We start from the raw sequence: 17,605 nt of genomic DNA on the forward strand, positions 1-17,605 counted from the left end.
GCTAGCCTAGCAGACAGGAAACCGGAAGTAGTAACTCGTTCTACCGTTTACTAGTTCACCTGTGAACCAGACCAGCATCCTGGAGGACCACAACCCCTGTAGGACACCTGTTCACCAGCCCCTATCTCAGATCCACCTGAACCGGCTGCAGAGACCCGGTAAGACCAATTGAATAGAACCAGTTTATGTGTTAGCACTGTTTCAAGATAGATTATTCAGGATGAGACTACTGAGGCAGCCAGGATTTAGTTGTAAATTTACATATACTTATTCAACCATGAAACAAGAAAGGCCCAGAGAAGCCGAATAACAACACAAGGCCAACAATCTTTTTCCTTCGTAGAAAAACCCTGAGCACTGGAATGGCAAATATAAAATATATAATATAGTTTCAGAATCTGAGCATATGAATCTGAGTCCTCACATATGGTCTGTTTACATTCTCCTGCGGCTATGACAGGTTTTTTCCTCATATGGTTCACTCCTTATAGATTGTCCTGAATGTTGTTGTGTGTGGGATGTTGCGTTTTCAGCTCAATTCTGGTTGGTTTTGGGAAATATTAAGTTCTTGTGTCATTGTGTCCTTATATCAGGATGTGGAAATCCTGCATGATATGAATAACAGGCTGATAGATGTTGACCTCTGCAACACAAAGTGAGTCAAATATTGATATTGTTGTGTTGTTGTAAATCCTATATGATGGGAAATATCTGTAGGTGTTGATATTGTCTCTTGGATTGTGATCTAGGCTGTAGGCTGAGGGTGTAAAACCTGTATGAGTTACAGGTGGTTCCAAGGGGGGGTGATTATCTTAGATTGAGTCCAGAAGTCTTTGTGTTCCTAATTCAGCCTTATACCAACATGGATGATATGAGGTTCAGCACATAACCAGTTTGTGGAAATGTAGAGACATATTTTACTTTTACTCTTTGAGCTTACAAATGTGTGCTTTTAAGTATTGGATCAGTACTATGAATCATTTCTTTTACTTCTACCCAAATCTTTTTCTACATAAGTATGTGTACTCCTACCTAGAACATATTTACTTTTGCTACCTCTGATTATGAAATGCCAGACTGAGGAAAACTATTTTTTTTTACCCAGTTTAAACACTAAATACATTATCTACAGGTGTCACAGACAGAGCTTAACAAATAATTATTTGTGTTTAAACATTTGGAAAAACTAGTTTTAGAGGTTTGACTACATTCTACAGGAGCTTGTGGTTCAGCCTCATTCATATGCCAGTTATTCTAGTCGTCGGTAAAAAAAATATTTATGAGGTTGCCACTTTATCATGCCATTGTTGCTGCTGCATTCACCACTTAAAATTGTCACTGCAAAAGCATATTGTGCAATATTGTACAGATTCAGAGATTTCTATATTTATTTTAGTAGTTTTATAGTAGTTTTTATTCTATTCTATTGTTTTTTACCTATTTTATCCATGTTTTACCCATTGTGTGTCTATTTTTTTTATCTTGTTCATTCATCCTGCACACCAAGACCTGTGTTTCATTCTGATCATGTCAGGGATCGAATGACAATGAAGCTGACTCTAAGTCAACTGCAAACATTTGTGAGCCACTAAAAAGTAAGGAATGATGTTTGAAGCCCCATTGTCGATAGGTATCAGTTAGTTGTCGGTGATGATTATTGTCATTATTTCCAAATGTTCAGAGCATTTGTTTCATGCTGCATTAGAAGTTTATAGCACAGGAGCAGTTCACACACAAAAAAAACATATTCTTCTTTGTGGTTTTAGTTGACTAGGGTAGTTTTGCTGTTGTTCAGCATCTTCAGTGTGAAAGAATAGGGTTTTTTTTGTAGCAAATTCCTCCAGCCTCTGCAGAGTGGAAACAATTCTGCCTCCATTCCCAATTCCTGCTTCAGTATCACTGGTTGTAATTAAATGTGCATATTTATGGATGAATAAACTCAGAGAAAGATCTTATCATCTTCCCTAAAGTCGATCAGGTTAAAATGTTCTACTTAAATTAGTAGGCAAATTACCAAATTTCAATAAAATGTCATCTCACTCCAAAGGATTTATTCTCCTTCTGCTTACATATACTAAAATAATAAACACATACTGTAGTAAAATAAGGATTTTTGAAGCATTATTGAACCCCATGAGAGGTGAAAATTGTAAAAAATAATTTCACACAGCAAAAAGTATCAAAGTTATTTATTTGTACGTAACACTTTTGAACACTGTAAATGGCGTAACTGTATGATATCAACATTGACGACTTTATTCCCCCAACGTCACTGAGTCACTGTTACTAAAAGTAAAAATTTGGCAGTTAATGCACTTAAAATTCAGCTCTGATAACATGTTACATTTGGCACAAAAGTGTAAAAAAAAAAAACCCTTTTGTAACTAACGGCACTGAATACAAAAGTAACTTATGCTTCAGTTTATGCTCCTTTTTTTTTTTTTTTTTTTTTAAACACACAACTCATGTTTTATCTTGTGGAAAGACACAATGTATACAGGAACCCCATTAAAGGTTAAAAGTTAAAAATGCAACTTTATAGGATGTAAAACCTCCACTGTAGGAGTATTATAAAGGAATGAAAACTTAAAGGTTTAGTGTGTGATATTCAGTCACATCTAGTGGTGCAGTTGCAGATTTAACCAACAGAATACCCCTGTACCTTCACCTATGTGGCCACAAAAAGCCTGCCGTCCCTTCTAGGCTTTTAGCTGAGTGGATATTAACCCTGGTCCACACAGTTTTACACCTTAAAACTGGCTGATTCCTACTATAAAACTTAAAAACAAGAAGTGTTCTGTGGAAATATGACTCTAAACGACGACCTGAGAAAACACACATCTAGATTGTCCAAAATCTTACACACTGAACCTTTAAGATGCTGAATATGCAGAAAGAATATTTTCTGTCTGAAGGTGTCACAACAGTGGAGATTCATCTGATGACGCACAACCAGATTTATCACGAAAAGCTGTACAATGATTTAAAGGAGTGATATTTTACTTTTTAAAATGGAATTATGCATTTTCAAATATTTCCCTGTGGTCTACAAAAACTGTAAATGTTTTGCTTGGGTCTGAATTCTTCATTAGTTAAACTCCACAGGTCCGTCTTCAACCCTATTTATGAGTAATGAGTTGTTAGCTGTGCTGCTCTGTCCTGTTCAGCCACTTGTGTTTGTTAATACAACCAACAACTAAACATTTTAGGTAATCGACTCGAAGTTTGGACATATTTTCAGTATGGCGTACAACCACTGCTGCTGACGAACAATTATGTCGTACTCTGAGAAATATTCTTATATGTGCAAATGTTGTGATGTAACTAGTTATAGATGTAACAAATGAAGCAGGAATTAAAACGTGTTGTAGAAATCCACTCGATTTTTGCCCAAATGAATATAAAGATAGCTTTGCAGCACCTGGAGGGTTCAAATTCAAACTGTATGAATTATTAGAGTCCAAATACACAAATAAATGAACCAAAGACTAACTAGAAAAGCACTCAGAGAGCCCCCCCCCCCCCGACAAGCAAACAAACCCTGATGAAAACATAACCTCCGCTGTCCTTGGCAGAGGTAATAAAAGTGGGTTTAGCAAAGTATGACCCCTTTAAGGCATGTTGTCATTACAGTGAAATGTACTCTGTTCTGAAGACTCTTCTCATGGTTTTTATTTTGGTGGAGCTTCTCTGTCTGTTCAGCTCCTCAACCTTTAAAAACAGACAAATGTTTTTAGGCAAAGAAGCTCTGACAGGCCACTTTGCTCACAGACTAGTCTCTACAGTGAAACATCTAGTGACTAAAAACCCAGATGTTTGTCTGAAGGTTGAGGGAAGTGTGTTTGTCAGCTGATTATAGGACCAAAAGCTAGTCTTCATGCAGCTTTAGGCAGTTATTTAGTCATCAGAGCCTTTTAATTATTGAGGTTGTTTCCAGTTGGTGGCGTCTCCCTTTAACCGTTCTCTAACCGGAGCGTTGAAGGCAATGATGAAGGGTAAATGAGGCAAAGGCTAAGGACAGACAGCCCCTCTACCCCCACCACCCCCCAACTATTTTAGGAAAGCTGAAATTCAACACTGAACCTCATCAGTGAGTCTCTGAAGACTATGTTCAAAACACAGACTGTTTACTGTCTGCTGAGGACTGTTTTTGTTCATATGTGACCACACACTGAATGTGATCTTTTTAATTCTGATACGGTCTTAACAATAGTTCACAATGCTGCTACATTACAGTCACTATTGTCACTTTATTTCCACCTTTAACTTTTACTGTTGCTGCATATTGTGCAATATTGAACATATCCACAGATTTATTTTATTATTTATTTGTACTTTGCACTGTAAAGCACTTTGTGACTCTGTCTGTGAAAAGTGCTCTGTAAATAAAATTTACTTACTTAATTTACTTACTTGTTATATTTTAGTGGATTTTATGGATGTTATGGTAGTTTTCATTCTATTCTATTTAGGTTTTATATATTTTATTTAATTTATCTAACACTGAGACCTGGGTGACTATATTTTGTTCTATCATGTTTATTGATTGAATGACACTAAAGCTGAGTCTCCACCTATATGTGGTCCTGAATCAAATACAGGTCTGAACAGTGACATCCCAGTTGAGTCAGTTATGCTCTGATGTCACTGAGTGAAAACAAACAAGGAAAACAGCTGCGATGGTTGGACAGCGAGGTGTCAGACATTTATATACAAACAAGATGGATGTGATGTGGCACAACTGCTCTGTTTTTGAAAGAATATCGAAAGAAATGATCAAACAAAACCATAGAAGAACTAAAAGACAAAATAGAAAACCAAATGGAAATGTTCAAATGAAGCCATGTTAACTCATAAATGGACCTGTAAATACTGACTAGTGGCCTTTGTGTTTGTCTCGGTACAACGCCCTGCATGTGATGTTTTTGTGATTTTGTTGTTGTTTTTTTTTTTTTTTTGTGCATGGTTTCAGGACTGTGATCAGTTCACTGACTACATGTACACTGTTTTAAACCGCCACATGTGAACTGAGCACTGAGGCTTCAGCGCGGTCTCAAACTGTTCCCAAGCGTCTCTCGTTCCTCTGGTTGAAACGTCTCCCCACCACACCGTCGATCTATGGTGTAATGCTTCCAAAAAGCTCAGGGGTCAGGTAGCCCTCTGGTGTCGGCATGGGTTTGGGGATTATCAGCTGAGGGGCAGGTGTTGAGTTCGATGTCAGCAAGAGGCTGTTCTGCCTGTCGACGCCCTCCACCACGGTGTAAACAGGAGCCGGGTGGAGGGGGGACAGGGTGGTGGTCTCAGGTCTCTGGTTGTCCCCAGTAGAAAGGGGCAGATCAGCGCTGAAGTCTCCGGGGCTCATTTTTCCTGCGTTCAGCTCTGACGTGTATCCAGAGTTATCTACGTTCTCCACCACAAGCCTCAGCTCCTTCTTTTCCTTCTCCTTTCCTGCCACCGTATCCTTGTGCTGGTCGTCCACCTCAGTCTGCTCCTCAGGCGACAGAATCACTTTTCCAGACGACCGGACCTCGCTCACCTGGGTGTACATGGCCTCTCGACCCAGGCCCGGAACAGGAGGCTCCCCCACAGCGGGAACCTCAGACGGCGACTCCTCCCTGAGCATTTGGTTTGGAATAAGAGGATGGAAAAGCGAAGCTTCGGCATCACTGGGGAGGTCTGGGTCACAGCAGCTGGCCCGGCCCGAGTCGTCATCTCTGAATCCGATGGACACTGGTGAGCCGCCGGAAGTCACAGAGCGGTCCACGAGGCAGTGCGTGTCCAGGTCCGTCAGCATGTCATGATGCTCCTCGATGTCCAGATCGATGAACTCCACCCAGGGATCAGCGTTGTACAGCTCCGGCCTCAGGTCGGGGGGGCCGCCCAGGATGGACGTCAGCTCCCTCAGCTTCCCCTTCTGTAACACGGAGATCACAGCTTCATCTGAACCTTAAACCCTCACAGACCCAAACAGCTACTGGCAACCGAAAGCATCTACTCATCTAAAATGTTCGATAATGTCTGAACCACTAAGACAAGAGGGTCAGACTGATTTTCTGTCGGACCAGTAAAATAATAACATAATAACCTAAAAATAATGAGAACAGAAAGAAAATAACATTAAATTATGAAAATATTTACATTTACAAACTATACAAGCCAAAAAGTAAATGTGAATAACCAAAAAAAAGACATTTCTTAAGAAAAGTAAGTGCAATTTTAACATTATTATGCCTCAACTTATCATTCATACATGTGCATTACAGATCGGATCTACAAAGGCACAAAACATTTAGTAACCGACAGAATATTGTTGAAACTGCACTTCATTTTCTTTAGACATTTCAGGTTGGTCATATTTGTTCAGGTTATTCACATTTTATTGTTGAAAGATAGTTTGTAAATGTAAATATTTTCAAAATTTACTGTTATTTTCTTGCACTAAAACAAAGAAAAGAATTTGAAGTTGTCATTATTTATAGGCATAATGTAATATTTTTTTTCACATTAAATGAAGAGGAACATTTGGAGCCATTGTTTATTAGGGGTGTGTATTGGCAAGAATCTGGCGATATGATACAAATCACAATACTAGGATCACGATACGATATATCACGATATATCACAATACTGTTAAAAAAGCACTTTTTTATTGGTTTTGTTTCTTTTTTAAAAGATTATTTCCTGGAAGAATGGAATTACATCAGAAATATGCACAAATACTAAACACATTTTTATTTGATTACAACAGGGTCTAATGCTATATCACAAAATGTTCCTCTGTTAAAACTTAAATTAGGTTTTACAGACATTACAGTTTACGATCCTGTTCAACTGTTATTCTATTAGTTCATAACTAACATCAGAACATTATTTTTTTGCGATCCCAACAAAGGAACTACCATTATTTAATAAAATAATATTAAATGATAATAATAAATAAAATATAAACAAAAAAGAAAAACCAAAAAAACCAAAATGAACCTCCACAATATCTGCATTTGAATAAATATCTAAAAATATTGATACAGTACTTTTTAATATCGATATAGTATTGTAAAATGAAATATTGCGATATATTGCAGAACTGATATTTTCTTACACCATTATTACTTATAGGTTATTATGATATTATTTTACTTTAGATCGTATTGGTCTGGATGTGGAACCTAAACTATAATGAGTTTAACACCCTTGACCAGCACACATCTCTGAAACCATTAAGTATGTCAAAAAGAATGCACGTTCTCTGTTTAATACTCGGTTTCAACATCATACGACGCCTTTTGAGAACAGAGATAGACCTTAAAGATCGGTGAAAAACGGTCATTTCAAACAGTCCCTGTCACTCAAGATGATACAAGGACCTCAGATGGACACGGCATGGATTAAGGGAAAGATTTATGTAAATTTGGAAAAAAACATGTATGACCAAAACCTTCAAAATGCCAGGGTTACATAACATAAACTATAGATTAATACCTTGAGCAGTTCAGGATCAATTCCTCTTATTTTAGGTCCAGGAACCGGAGGCAAAAGTAAAACCATTAACCTTAGAAAATAGAAAAAAAAGAAAGAAGAAAAAAGGAAAATGTTATGTTTGACTTGAAACATGAATGGTTAAGTCATAGGTCTTAGTTTAAATAAGTCTAAGTTTTCTTTAATTTCATTCATATTAACAAATCTTATAGAAATACTAATGACAACAATATAATAAGAGTTATGATGACAGTTCTGAAAGACTTACTTTTCCTGCTGTGATATGATGACTAACATGAGGATGGCCACCAAACACAAGGCCCCAAAGATGAGCACAGCTGCCACTGGGAACCTCGACACTGATGGAAAATACACAAAGGAACCAAGGATTATTTAATGTAATGTAGCACAAAATGATTAAAAAACACTCAAGGGAAAAATGTCTTCAATAGTTGCTTTTCCATCGACCCTCAAATTGCGTGAATATAACTTGCGCATAAAAATTTGCCGAATGGAAAGATGACAATTTCGTTTTGTTTTTTTGTTTTTTTTGTTTTTTCAGCCATAGTGAAATGGGTATATCGCACAAAACTACAATGGAAAGACCTTATTGCGCAACTAGAGTCACATGAACAAAGAAAATAAATGGATGTTGATGGATGTTACGAGTAAAGAAGAAGAGTTTTAAGAGAAACATGGTGTGGTATGTGTGGACACGAGGAAACCCAATTGTTTTTTAATTTAGGAAACAATAGAGGGGTAACAAGCCTTCTAGATTCAAAACAACAGATATTTATGTTCGTTGACATGTTTATGGAATGACTTCTCATGACATCTCATGATAATAAACAAACAAATTATCGCATTTGTGATTTAATGGAAAAAACATTACTCATCTGTTTTTTCGACATTTAGTAAATATTGCTAAAGTTTTGTGCATACTGTATGTCCAATGGAAAAGCGACTGGCACTCAGTCTCTGTCTATTTTCAAGAGGATGAATCTGCACATTTTCCACATTTTATTAATTAGAAAATGCTTATTCATCTTATGTCTAAAACAGTCCACTTGGTTCTGATTGGCCAACTTTGACGTATGGACACAGACCTGCAGACTCTCCTGGTTTTAGTCTTTACCTTTCGAGGGGATGTGGATCAAAACCGAGTCGCTGAATTCTCCAAATTGTTTCCCACCGAACATTTTGCACCGAACCCGAACCTCGTGATTGACATTTGTCTCAAGTCCATAAAGGGTGCGATGAGTGGAGTCCACGAGGTCGGCCTGTGGTGGAGAAGATCAGTGGTTTAACTCCTGAAAGACTCCTGTGATAAGTCATACTGAGGACAAACATACTAACACTACTCAATATACAGTATGTGGACAAAAGTATGTGGACACATTGAATTCAGGTGTTTCTTTTCTAACAGGGGTCTGGGATGCAAAACAATAATGATTAATGCCAGAATATAGTTTTATATTATGGGATAAATATCATTACATTAGTTAGTTTGGTTTAAATTGTTATCTTTGCTTCCAAAATGCCTCAGAGATGGTTTTTACTTAATTTCTCTCAACATTGATTTTTTTTTTTTTTTTATCCATGACTATAATATACTATAATGTTCTTCCTCTACATTTCTAAAATCTTTTTCCTGCTCTGACTGTAAATAATAATTTTCTACCACAACTAACCATCTACTTTCTTCACATCTCACTGAGGAACAAAAATCTCTTATTAAACTTTAAGGAAATATTGATTTTTATAAACTATATGGACAAAAATATTGGGACACATCACGTCTACAGCTGTAAGATGTCCTGTTTATGATGATTTGAGATAAAAACATCAATATTTCCTTAGAGAGATGTGAAGAAAGTAGATGTTAGTTGTAGTAGAAGAGGTAGAACTTATAAAATCATAGTCATGGATAAAAAAATAAATAAAATCAATGTTGAGAGAAATTAAGTAAAAACCATCTCTGAGGCTTCTTGGAAGCAAAGATAATTTAAACCAAACTAACCAATGCAGTGATATTTATCCCATAATATAAAACTATATTATAACATTAGTCGTTATTGTTTTGTATCCCAGACCCCATTAGGAAAGAAACACCTGAATTCAACATGTCCACATACTTTTGTCCATATAATCTATCATGTTAAGAATAAATCATGAATGCACAATTTGGCTAAATGATGACGAGCTAAGTGAAGTGGGAGTGAACACCCACCACTTTCCAGAGGTCTGAGTCGATGTCGCGGTGCTGGACCTCGTACTGCAGCCTCATCCATCCAGACTGCACGTCTGCAGACTCAGGCGGCTTCCAGTTTAGCATTACATCATAGAAATGACCCGATAAACTCACATTCAGCAGCGTCCAGGTCAGGCTGAACGGTGGGTCCGGGCGCACTGAAGATGACATTAACGTCAGTTTTATTATTGAAATACTATTTTAATTTGGATGGTTGAATTCTTGGATTTAATAACAGGTTAGTCAGTATTAGTATTAGTCAGTATTAGTTAGGATTCCTTTGTGTCACTAGATTTTCTTTGTTTCACTGGTCAGTTGTAAATTTCTTAGGATAAGCTTGTTTAGATAGGAACCATCTGTCTAAACAAGAGTTAATTAGGTTCTGTTCTTCTTCTAGATACACGTCTGAACAAACACATTCACACACATAGTGTTGTCAAATATAGGTGATAAGGGTAAACTGATTGTTGGCATAAATTTACTTAGAGTTGAGGCCCCACATCTGTTTGATCTTTTTAGATAATGCTAAGTTAAAGACCAACCCACAAGGGGTTGAGCCCATAGTTTGAAGATCAGTTTACAAGGATTATAAAAGTGATGTGCATTGGAATGTTCTGGGTCCATTTCCCCACTTGGGGTGTGGATCCTCAGATGAGTCATATTTTGTTTGTGATCAGATCAAGTCAACAGTAAAATTAGAAAAATGAGACCTAAAAAAATCAGGACTTATTCTTGGAGCTTCCAACAAAAGAACACGCTTACATTATCAACACCTTGGCGGAGGTCTGCGCTCTCCGAGTGCTTTTCTAGTTGTTCCTGTAACAGTGGCAATAAAGATCTATTCTATTCTATTCTATTCTATTCTATTCTATTCTATTCTACAAACACAACACGCAACAACACCCTGTGACCAAATCAGACCAGCAAAACCAGAAATAGACCCGATTCTAATCATATGTCATTATTGAGGGTATGCACGCGACGTCACCGCAAGTGGAAGTCACCACGGTTCCACCCACTGAGTGGCAGAAAGAGGGAGATGAGTGACAGCGTTGGCTTCAATACTGTCTAAACTGAAGAACAATACTCAATAAAAAATGGGGAAGAGCTGTTGTGCGACTGATTGTATGAATAGGTTTGAAAAGCAGTCAGATCTATCATTTTACAGACACCGAAAGACAAAGAAAAGAGAAGGAGATGGATCCACAAATCCAGGAAACCAAACCTAGATCTGTGGATCCTGTTTGGTGTCAGGTAACATTAATTTATGTTGTATTTTTGGGTCAAATCAGATCTTAAATGACGTATTGTTTTGGCTAATGTTACTTCTTAGTAAAGCTCTTGGTTTCATGATCAGATCTTTCATGGTTTTTGTCTTCATTTTGTGATTCTGAACCTTGTGCTCCTACATGATTAGTAAACTTAAACTGAGGCTAACCCAGTTTTTCAAATATGGGGGAACTGGAGAATAAAGCTACAACGGAGTATTAGGGCCACATGAGAAAATAAAAATGCTTGTCACTACGAGTATAAAGTCATAAAATATCGATATAAAACGTGTAATTTTATGAGAATTAAATCGAATACAAAAAGAATCACAATGTTATGAGAATAAAGTCCTAGTTATTAAAAAATCCTCATAATTTAACAAAAATGTCATTCGTTTATGAGATTAAAGTCGTCATATTCCGACAATAAAGTCATAATATTACGAGAATAATGTCGCAATTTAAAAACAGGTGGGAAAAATATCATAATTTCCCAGAATCCAGTGGTGCCCTGCTGGTCCACAGCAGTAGTATCTGTGTTGGATAAAGTACTTGATCTGAACTAGACTCAGTAAATCTCCTCAGTCCCAGTAGATCATGCATATATTCACTGGGGTCAGTCCACGGTCTACTGTAAATGCACTTTGGATCAGCTGGTTCTGGGCCCTAGTTTTGGACCCTTTGGATCAGCTGGTTCTGGGCCCTAGTTTTGGACCCTGGTTGTCAGTGATGATGAAACCATGTATATTTGTTTTAGGTCCAAATAGCGCAGATCCCCTCCACCCTGGATCAGGTCAGGATCCTCCATTTCTGACCACATGTCAGTGTTCGCGGACCACTTGTTCTTTGGTAGCTCGTACGGATCCATGTCCAGTCCAATTGTCCTTAATTTAATTTCATATTTCACATTTTCCCGCTCTGGCTGTGTTTACCGCTATACTCCGTCATGTTGAGCAGGTTGGTTTTTGTCACTCAGTCTGACTTAGAGGGGTGTGGCCCGGGGGGAAGTGACGTATGTGCATACCCTCTATTGTAATCGTTAACTACCGTTCTTCTGTTTCCATTTTCTGCGGGGGTTTCTCCTCAGACTGTAAAAACCCTTTCATTATTATAAAGTTAAGAGTCTATTTTGATGCTCAGATCTGAATATTCATGATGTGTGAGTCAGCGTGGTTAGCGAAGCAGTGAACTGACCGATGTCGTAGACGTTGAAGTGGTTCTCGTCGTAGCGGTCGCTTAGATCCCTGGGGTACAGCTGGACTCCATAGTTGGTCCAGACGGTTGTGTGGTTCTCGTTGAAGAAGCACTCGTTGGGTCTGTCGCTGCTGTAGTGAGGACACTCCGTCCAGTCTTTGGTTATGGACGGTCTGAGGTGGAGGAGCACAACGTCAACACTGAGGAGAGTTTTAATCCTACACCATTTAGACCTGGATAAACCTGGTCCTGTTGTGTCAGTTTAATCTAAGACGGGGTCAAACTCATTTTCTTTCAGGTTCCACATACAGTCCAAAATGATCTCAAGTGAGCCGGACCAGCAAAATAATAGTATAATTGCATTTAAATAATGGCAACTCCAATTTTTTTTTTTTTTTTTTCTCTTTAAGTGAAATTAAGTGAAACTCTGAAAATATTTACCAACTATCCAAATAAAAAAGATGTGAATAACCTGAAAAAAAAAGACATTTCTTTAGAAAAATAAGTGCAATTTTAACAATTTTATGCCTCACCTTATCATTTCTACATGTGCATTACAGATCAGACCTACAAAGGCACAAAACATTTAGTAACAGGCAGAATATTGTTAAAATTGCATTTAATTTTCTTTAGACATTAAAGGTTTTTCATATTTGTTCAGGTTATTCACCTTTTATTGTTAAAGGATAGTTTGTAAATGTAAATATTTTCATAATTTAATGTTATTGTTTGCGCTAAATCAAGGAGAAAAAATTTGAGTTGTCATTGTTTATAGGCGTAATGTAATTTTATTTATATATTTATTTTTTTACATTACACGAAGAAGACAATTTGGAGTCATTATTTATAGGTCATTCTGATTTTTATTTTACTTGAGGTCATATATATATATATATATATATATATATATATATATATATATATATATATATATATAAAATATTTATAACTAAAATACAACAATCAATGAACTATACAAACAGGAAAAGTACAGATTAAAAACAGTAACAAAAAAAAGTTAAAATAAATAAATAAATAAATAAAAATGCGGAACTCGACAAAAACACAGCAAAACGCGCTAGTAGAACACTCCAAAACAGCACTATCACTATTCTACACAATTATTTAAAGGAATTTGCAGCAAAAACACTACTAAAGCCTCACTAAAACACTGCTAAAAGTAATAAAAATCTTCCATCTCTCTCTCACCAATCATCCTAAAAGGGTTTTCACCCAAAAAATTAAAATTGCACTAAAACCACTGTGATCAGAATGCGATACAGTCCCAATTTATGGTTTGTTTTTACATTTTTAACATTCTGTCCATCAATTATTATTTATTTGTATGCACACTGATTAAAAGTGTTTGATAAAGGTTTTAGGTTTTGTTGTAAGGGTTAAATTATTATTAAGGTTAAATTATGGCACAACAACAGCAGCAACATCATCTCCTCACTTGTTGACGTAGAACAGTCGTAGATCTCCCGGCTCAGACACATTGAGGAACGATCCGACGCTCCATCTGCAGCGGAAAGTCTCCATGTTGGCAGAAAAACACTCAGTGATGTGTGGACGTTTGGGAGGGACGACTGGAAGAACAAGAGCAAATAGGTTAAATATGGGATCAGAGCTGAAAAAGTGACCACAGTCCACACTGTCACACCAGTACATAATGATAATTACTGCAATAAATGCCAAATCCTCATTTATTTACCAGTTAAAGGCTGATTTGTTTTGGACAGTTAATCGTGGCTTTAAATTTTTTTTCAAAAGATACAAGAAGATCAAATCAAATTTATTTTGATTCAAGCTTTATTTTTTTCTTTATTCAGGAACAGCACACATCAGTCAACAACACTGTATATGTGCCAGTAGGTGAAAGTACTGCATTTAATGCACATTAACCACATAATATTTAATAACACAACAATATTTTTACACATATGTATATTTATTTAACTATCATATTGATTATACATTGTCTAGGACATATTGTACAAATCACTTTTCTAATTGTGTCTTAATAGAGTGTTTTAATGTGTGTGTGTGTGTGTGTGTGTGTGTGCATTTGTGTGTATGTTTGTGTATGTATATGTATGTATATATATATATATAATATATATATATATATATATATATATATATTATTTGCTTTTTTCTTTGTTTTGCAAATTTCTTTACTGCTACTTTTTATTCAGTTTGAATGGAGTGACTATAACACCCAATAATTTCCCCCTTTATTAATAAAGTATTCTGATTCTGATTTTGACGTTGACATTTCCCACCAGACAATATTGTCAAAACCTCCCAAATTTTGCAAAATGTATTGTTCCTTCAGTCATTTTAGATGAAAACCACAGCAGAACACTGTACTTATTCTACTCTTTTGATCAGAACCCAGTGTAATGTAGCCTGCAGCGCCACCTATTTCCAGTGTTGGGAATAACGGTGATAAAAATAGCAGCATTACTAACACTGTTATTGTTTTCCAGTAACAGGTAATCTAATGAATTACTATTTAAAACGTAACAACGCTGTTACCATTGCCGGCAGTGAAATGTGGCACATTACTGTGCATTGATATCCGCCCTGGCTCGCTTGGCCAGGCACGAGAGGTGTGAAGTTCACGGACGAGTCGAGTCTTTTGAACGGCTCTTTTCAGTGAATGATAAGAAACGATTTGTTGTGAGCCGTTGGTTTACGAGTTGTTCTTCTATTCAAATTACCCACACTGCCTTCAGTGTGTCACCTGTGTGTCCATGAGTCTGAGTTGTCCACGCTGCCTTCACCTGAACAACTAATGACATGTCCGGCTTTGAGTTGTCCACAGCACACCACATGTACTTGAACGCAGCTATTTGCGCAGCTAATTTAGGGGAGGAGTTATCAGTGACAGTCCGACTGACTGGACTGGAGACATTTACCGATGGATCGGGGAGGAGCGACTGAAAAAAGTGGAAATGTGGGATTAACTGGAGGAGCATCTTCTTCCTATAAATGCAGATCCTCTTATGTGGTGGACCCCAGCCGGGCCCTGGTGGACCCCAGCCTCACCACAGTTATGGTATGAAATACCTGTCTGCTGTTCTACTCTATGAAACTGGCCCACTGAAAAATCAGTTTCCTTTTACGTATTTAAAGGTTTATCAAAAGAAGTAATAATTACTTTCCCTGGTAACTAATTACATTTATAAAGGAGTAATTTTGTTACTAATTCAATTCCTTTTTTGGGAAACTAACTAGTAACTATAACTAATTACTTTTTAAAAGTAATTTGCCCAACACTGCCTATTGACAGCAGGATGCATCCTAGGTTATTTACACCGAATCAGTTCGTAGAATTGCATACACTTTGCCTTGTTTTTGCAACTTTTCAGAGGTTTGGTTCAAATTTACTTGACATTTCGTGGAAACACCACTACTGCTGCCAACTGGTTAAGTCTGAACTGATTGCAGATGTTGAATTAAACAGAAGAGCAGAAAAAATCAATGTCAGCAAAGAGAAAGAACAGAGTAAAACTCTCAAGGCAGCATGCAAAGAAAGATGTCAATGATTAATATAAAAATAGTATTTTACAATAAATCTTTAAAAATCAGGCAAAGCACCATACAAAATGACAGCAATGCAAGAAATTCATATAATGAAGTATATTGCAAAGCTGTGAAGAGTCAGACTAGGACCAAGAACACTGAAATACAACACTTTACAGTTACATGTATGGGTTTGAACATTTCTTTAAGGTCAAAACATGACAAATATTTCAGATGTCTGAAGACAGAATATTCTAAACTATGATGACGATGAGATGTTTGATCAACATCAAGGTAGACATGAGTAAATTATGTAAAGAGACAAAACGCTGGAACATTTGGATGTGCTTTAACCCTTTAACCCCTGAGACATTATTTCAGTGAAACGAACTGTTTGGAATTTAGGGTGGAATAACAGAAAAAGACGGAGGAATTGAAGTTTGACAGGTTTTGACTAAATAAGGCACTTAGAATGTACATCAATAAGAGATTTAGGATGTTGAATATGAACTATGAACTGGAACACACTGAACAACAACAAGGATTTGAATTTAGGCCCAGTAGTTTTTGTTTTGGGCTCTTTTTTTTCTAAATCAGTCCAGCTGCTTTTTGGCACCTGGTTGAACTCTAAAAAGAAGTTACACTGTCAAAGCTTGGTAAAAATACTGTATCAAAATCATGACAACACTGCAAACACTAAAACCACAAAACCACAAAGAAAACGATGTCTTAAAAAAAGTCCAAACTGTCTGTTTTTATAGCAAGTCAGTCTCACTCACTGCTCCCATTATACAGGAGATGGGGGTGCACTGAGCATGCTCAGATGTCTATGGAAAGAGCAAGGTCTATTCTATCAGCACGTTTAGAAATTTTTTTCTATTGAGCAAATGGTTGAATTTTTATGAATATTTAAAATAAATCATAACATTAAGAACGCTCACCACAGACACATCAGGGGTTAAAGCAGGGGTTTCAAACATGCGGCCCGGGGGCCAAGTGCGGCCCGCCAAAGGTTCCAACCTGGCCCCTGGGATGAATTAACAAAGTGCAAAAATTCCACAGTCAAGGCTGTTGAATTTATGTTAGTTCAGGTTCCACATACAGACCAATATGATCTACAGTAAAACATCATAACCTGCAAAAATAATGACTCCATATTTTCTTCTCGGTTTGATGTGAAAAAAATATTACATTTTGCCTATATATAATGACAATTTCAAATTTTTGTCTTTTTTTTAGTGCAAAAAATAACATTAAATTATAAAAATATTTACATTTACAAACTATCCTGTAACAATAAAATGTGAATAACCTGAACAAATATGAACAACCTGAAATTTCTAAAGAAAATTAAGCACAATTTTAACAATTTTCTGCCTGTTACTCAGTGTTTTCTGTCTTTGTAGATCCGATCCATAATGCACATGTAAAAATGATAAGTTGAGGCATAATATTGTTAAAATTGCACTTATTTTTCTGAACAAATGTAATTTTTTTCAGGTTATTCACATCTTTTTTGTTTGGTTAGTTTATAAAAGTAAGTATTTTTATCATTTAGTAGGGTTTTTTTTTTTGCGCTAAATCAAAAACAAAAATTTGGAGTTGTCGTTATTTAGAGGTTATTATGTTATTATTTTACTGGTTCGGCCTATTGGAGATCAAATCAGGCTGAATGTGGCCCCTGAAAGAAAATGAGTTTGAGACCCCTGGGTTAAAGGGTTAACTAAGAAACCCAAGAGACAAAATAAAATCTACATAGTTGTATATAAGTAAGATTTTTGACTTCTGATTCCATGTTTCCCTTCCTGTGTCGGTGACTTACGGCTGCTTTTGAGGATATCTGTCGCCCTGAAAAGTCAAGGACGAGCTAACAGCCGTAATCAAA

The 17,605-nt window shown here is 36.6% G+C and overlaps 1 protein-coding gene across 2 annotated transcripts in view; it reads right to left on the reverse strand.

Annotated features, from left to right (window-relative positions):
- Positions 1-4,877: 4,877 nt before the first annotated feature.
- Positions 4,878-17,605, reverse strand: part of ghrb (growth hormone receptor b) — a 32,658-nt gene continuing 19,930 nt past the window's right edge. For both annotated transcript variants that reach the window (XM_030150870.1, XM_030150869.1), the window contains 7 exons: positions 13,646-13,778; positions 12,190-12,362; positions 9,707-9,885; positions 8,612-8,756; positions 7,745-7,835; positions 7,480-7,549; positions 4,878-5,914 (listed from right to left, as the gene is read on the reverse strand). In XM_030150870.1, coding sequence (XP_030006730.1) covers positions 5,117-5,914; positions 7,480-7,549; positions 7,745-7,835; positions 8,612-8,756; positions 9,707-9,885; positions 12,190-12,362; positions 13,646-13,778 — 1,589 coding nt within the window. In that variant the 3' untranslated portion in view covers positions 4,878-5,116. The remainder of the gene's footprint in view (positions 5,915-7,479; positions 7,550-7,744; positions 7,836-8,611; positions 8,757-9,706; positions 9,886-12,189; positions 12,363-13,645; positions 13,779-17,605) is intronic.

The sequence above is a fragment of the Sphaeramia orbicularis genome, chromosome 12 (assembly GCF_902148855.1).
Source record: "Sphaeramia orbicularis chromosome 12, fSphaOr1.1, whole genome shotgun sequence".
NCBI classification, from domain to species: domain Eukaryota; kingdom Metazoa; phylum Chordata; class Actinopteri; order Kurtiformes; family Apogonidae; genus Sphaeramia; species Sphaeramia orbicularis.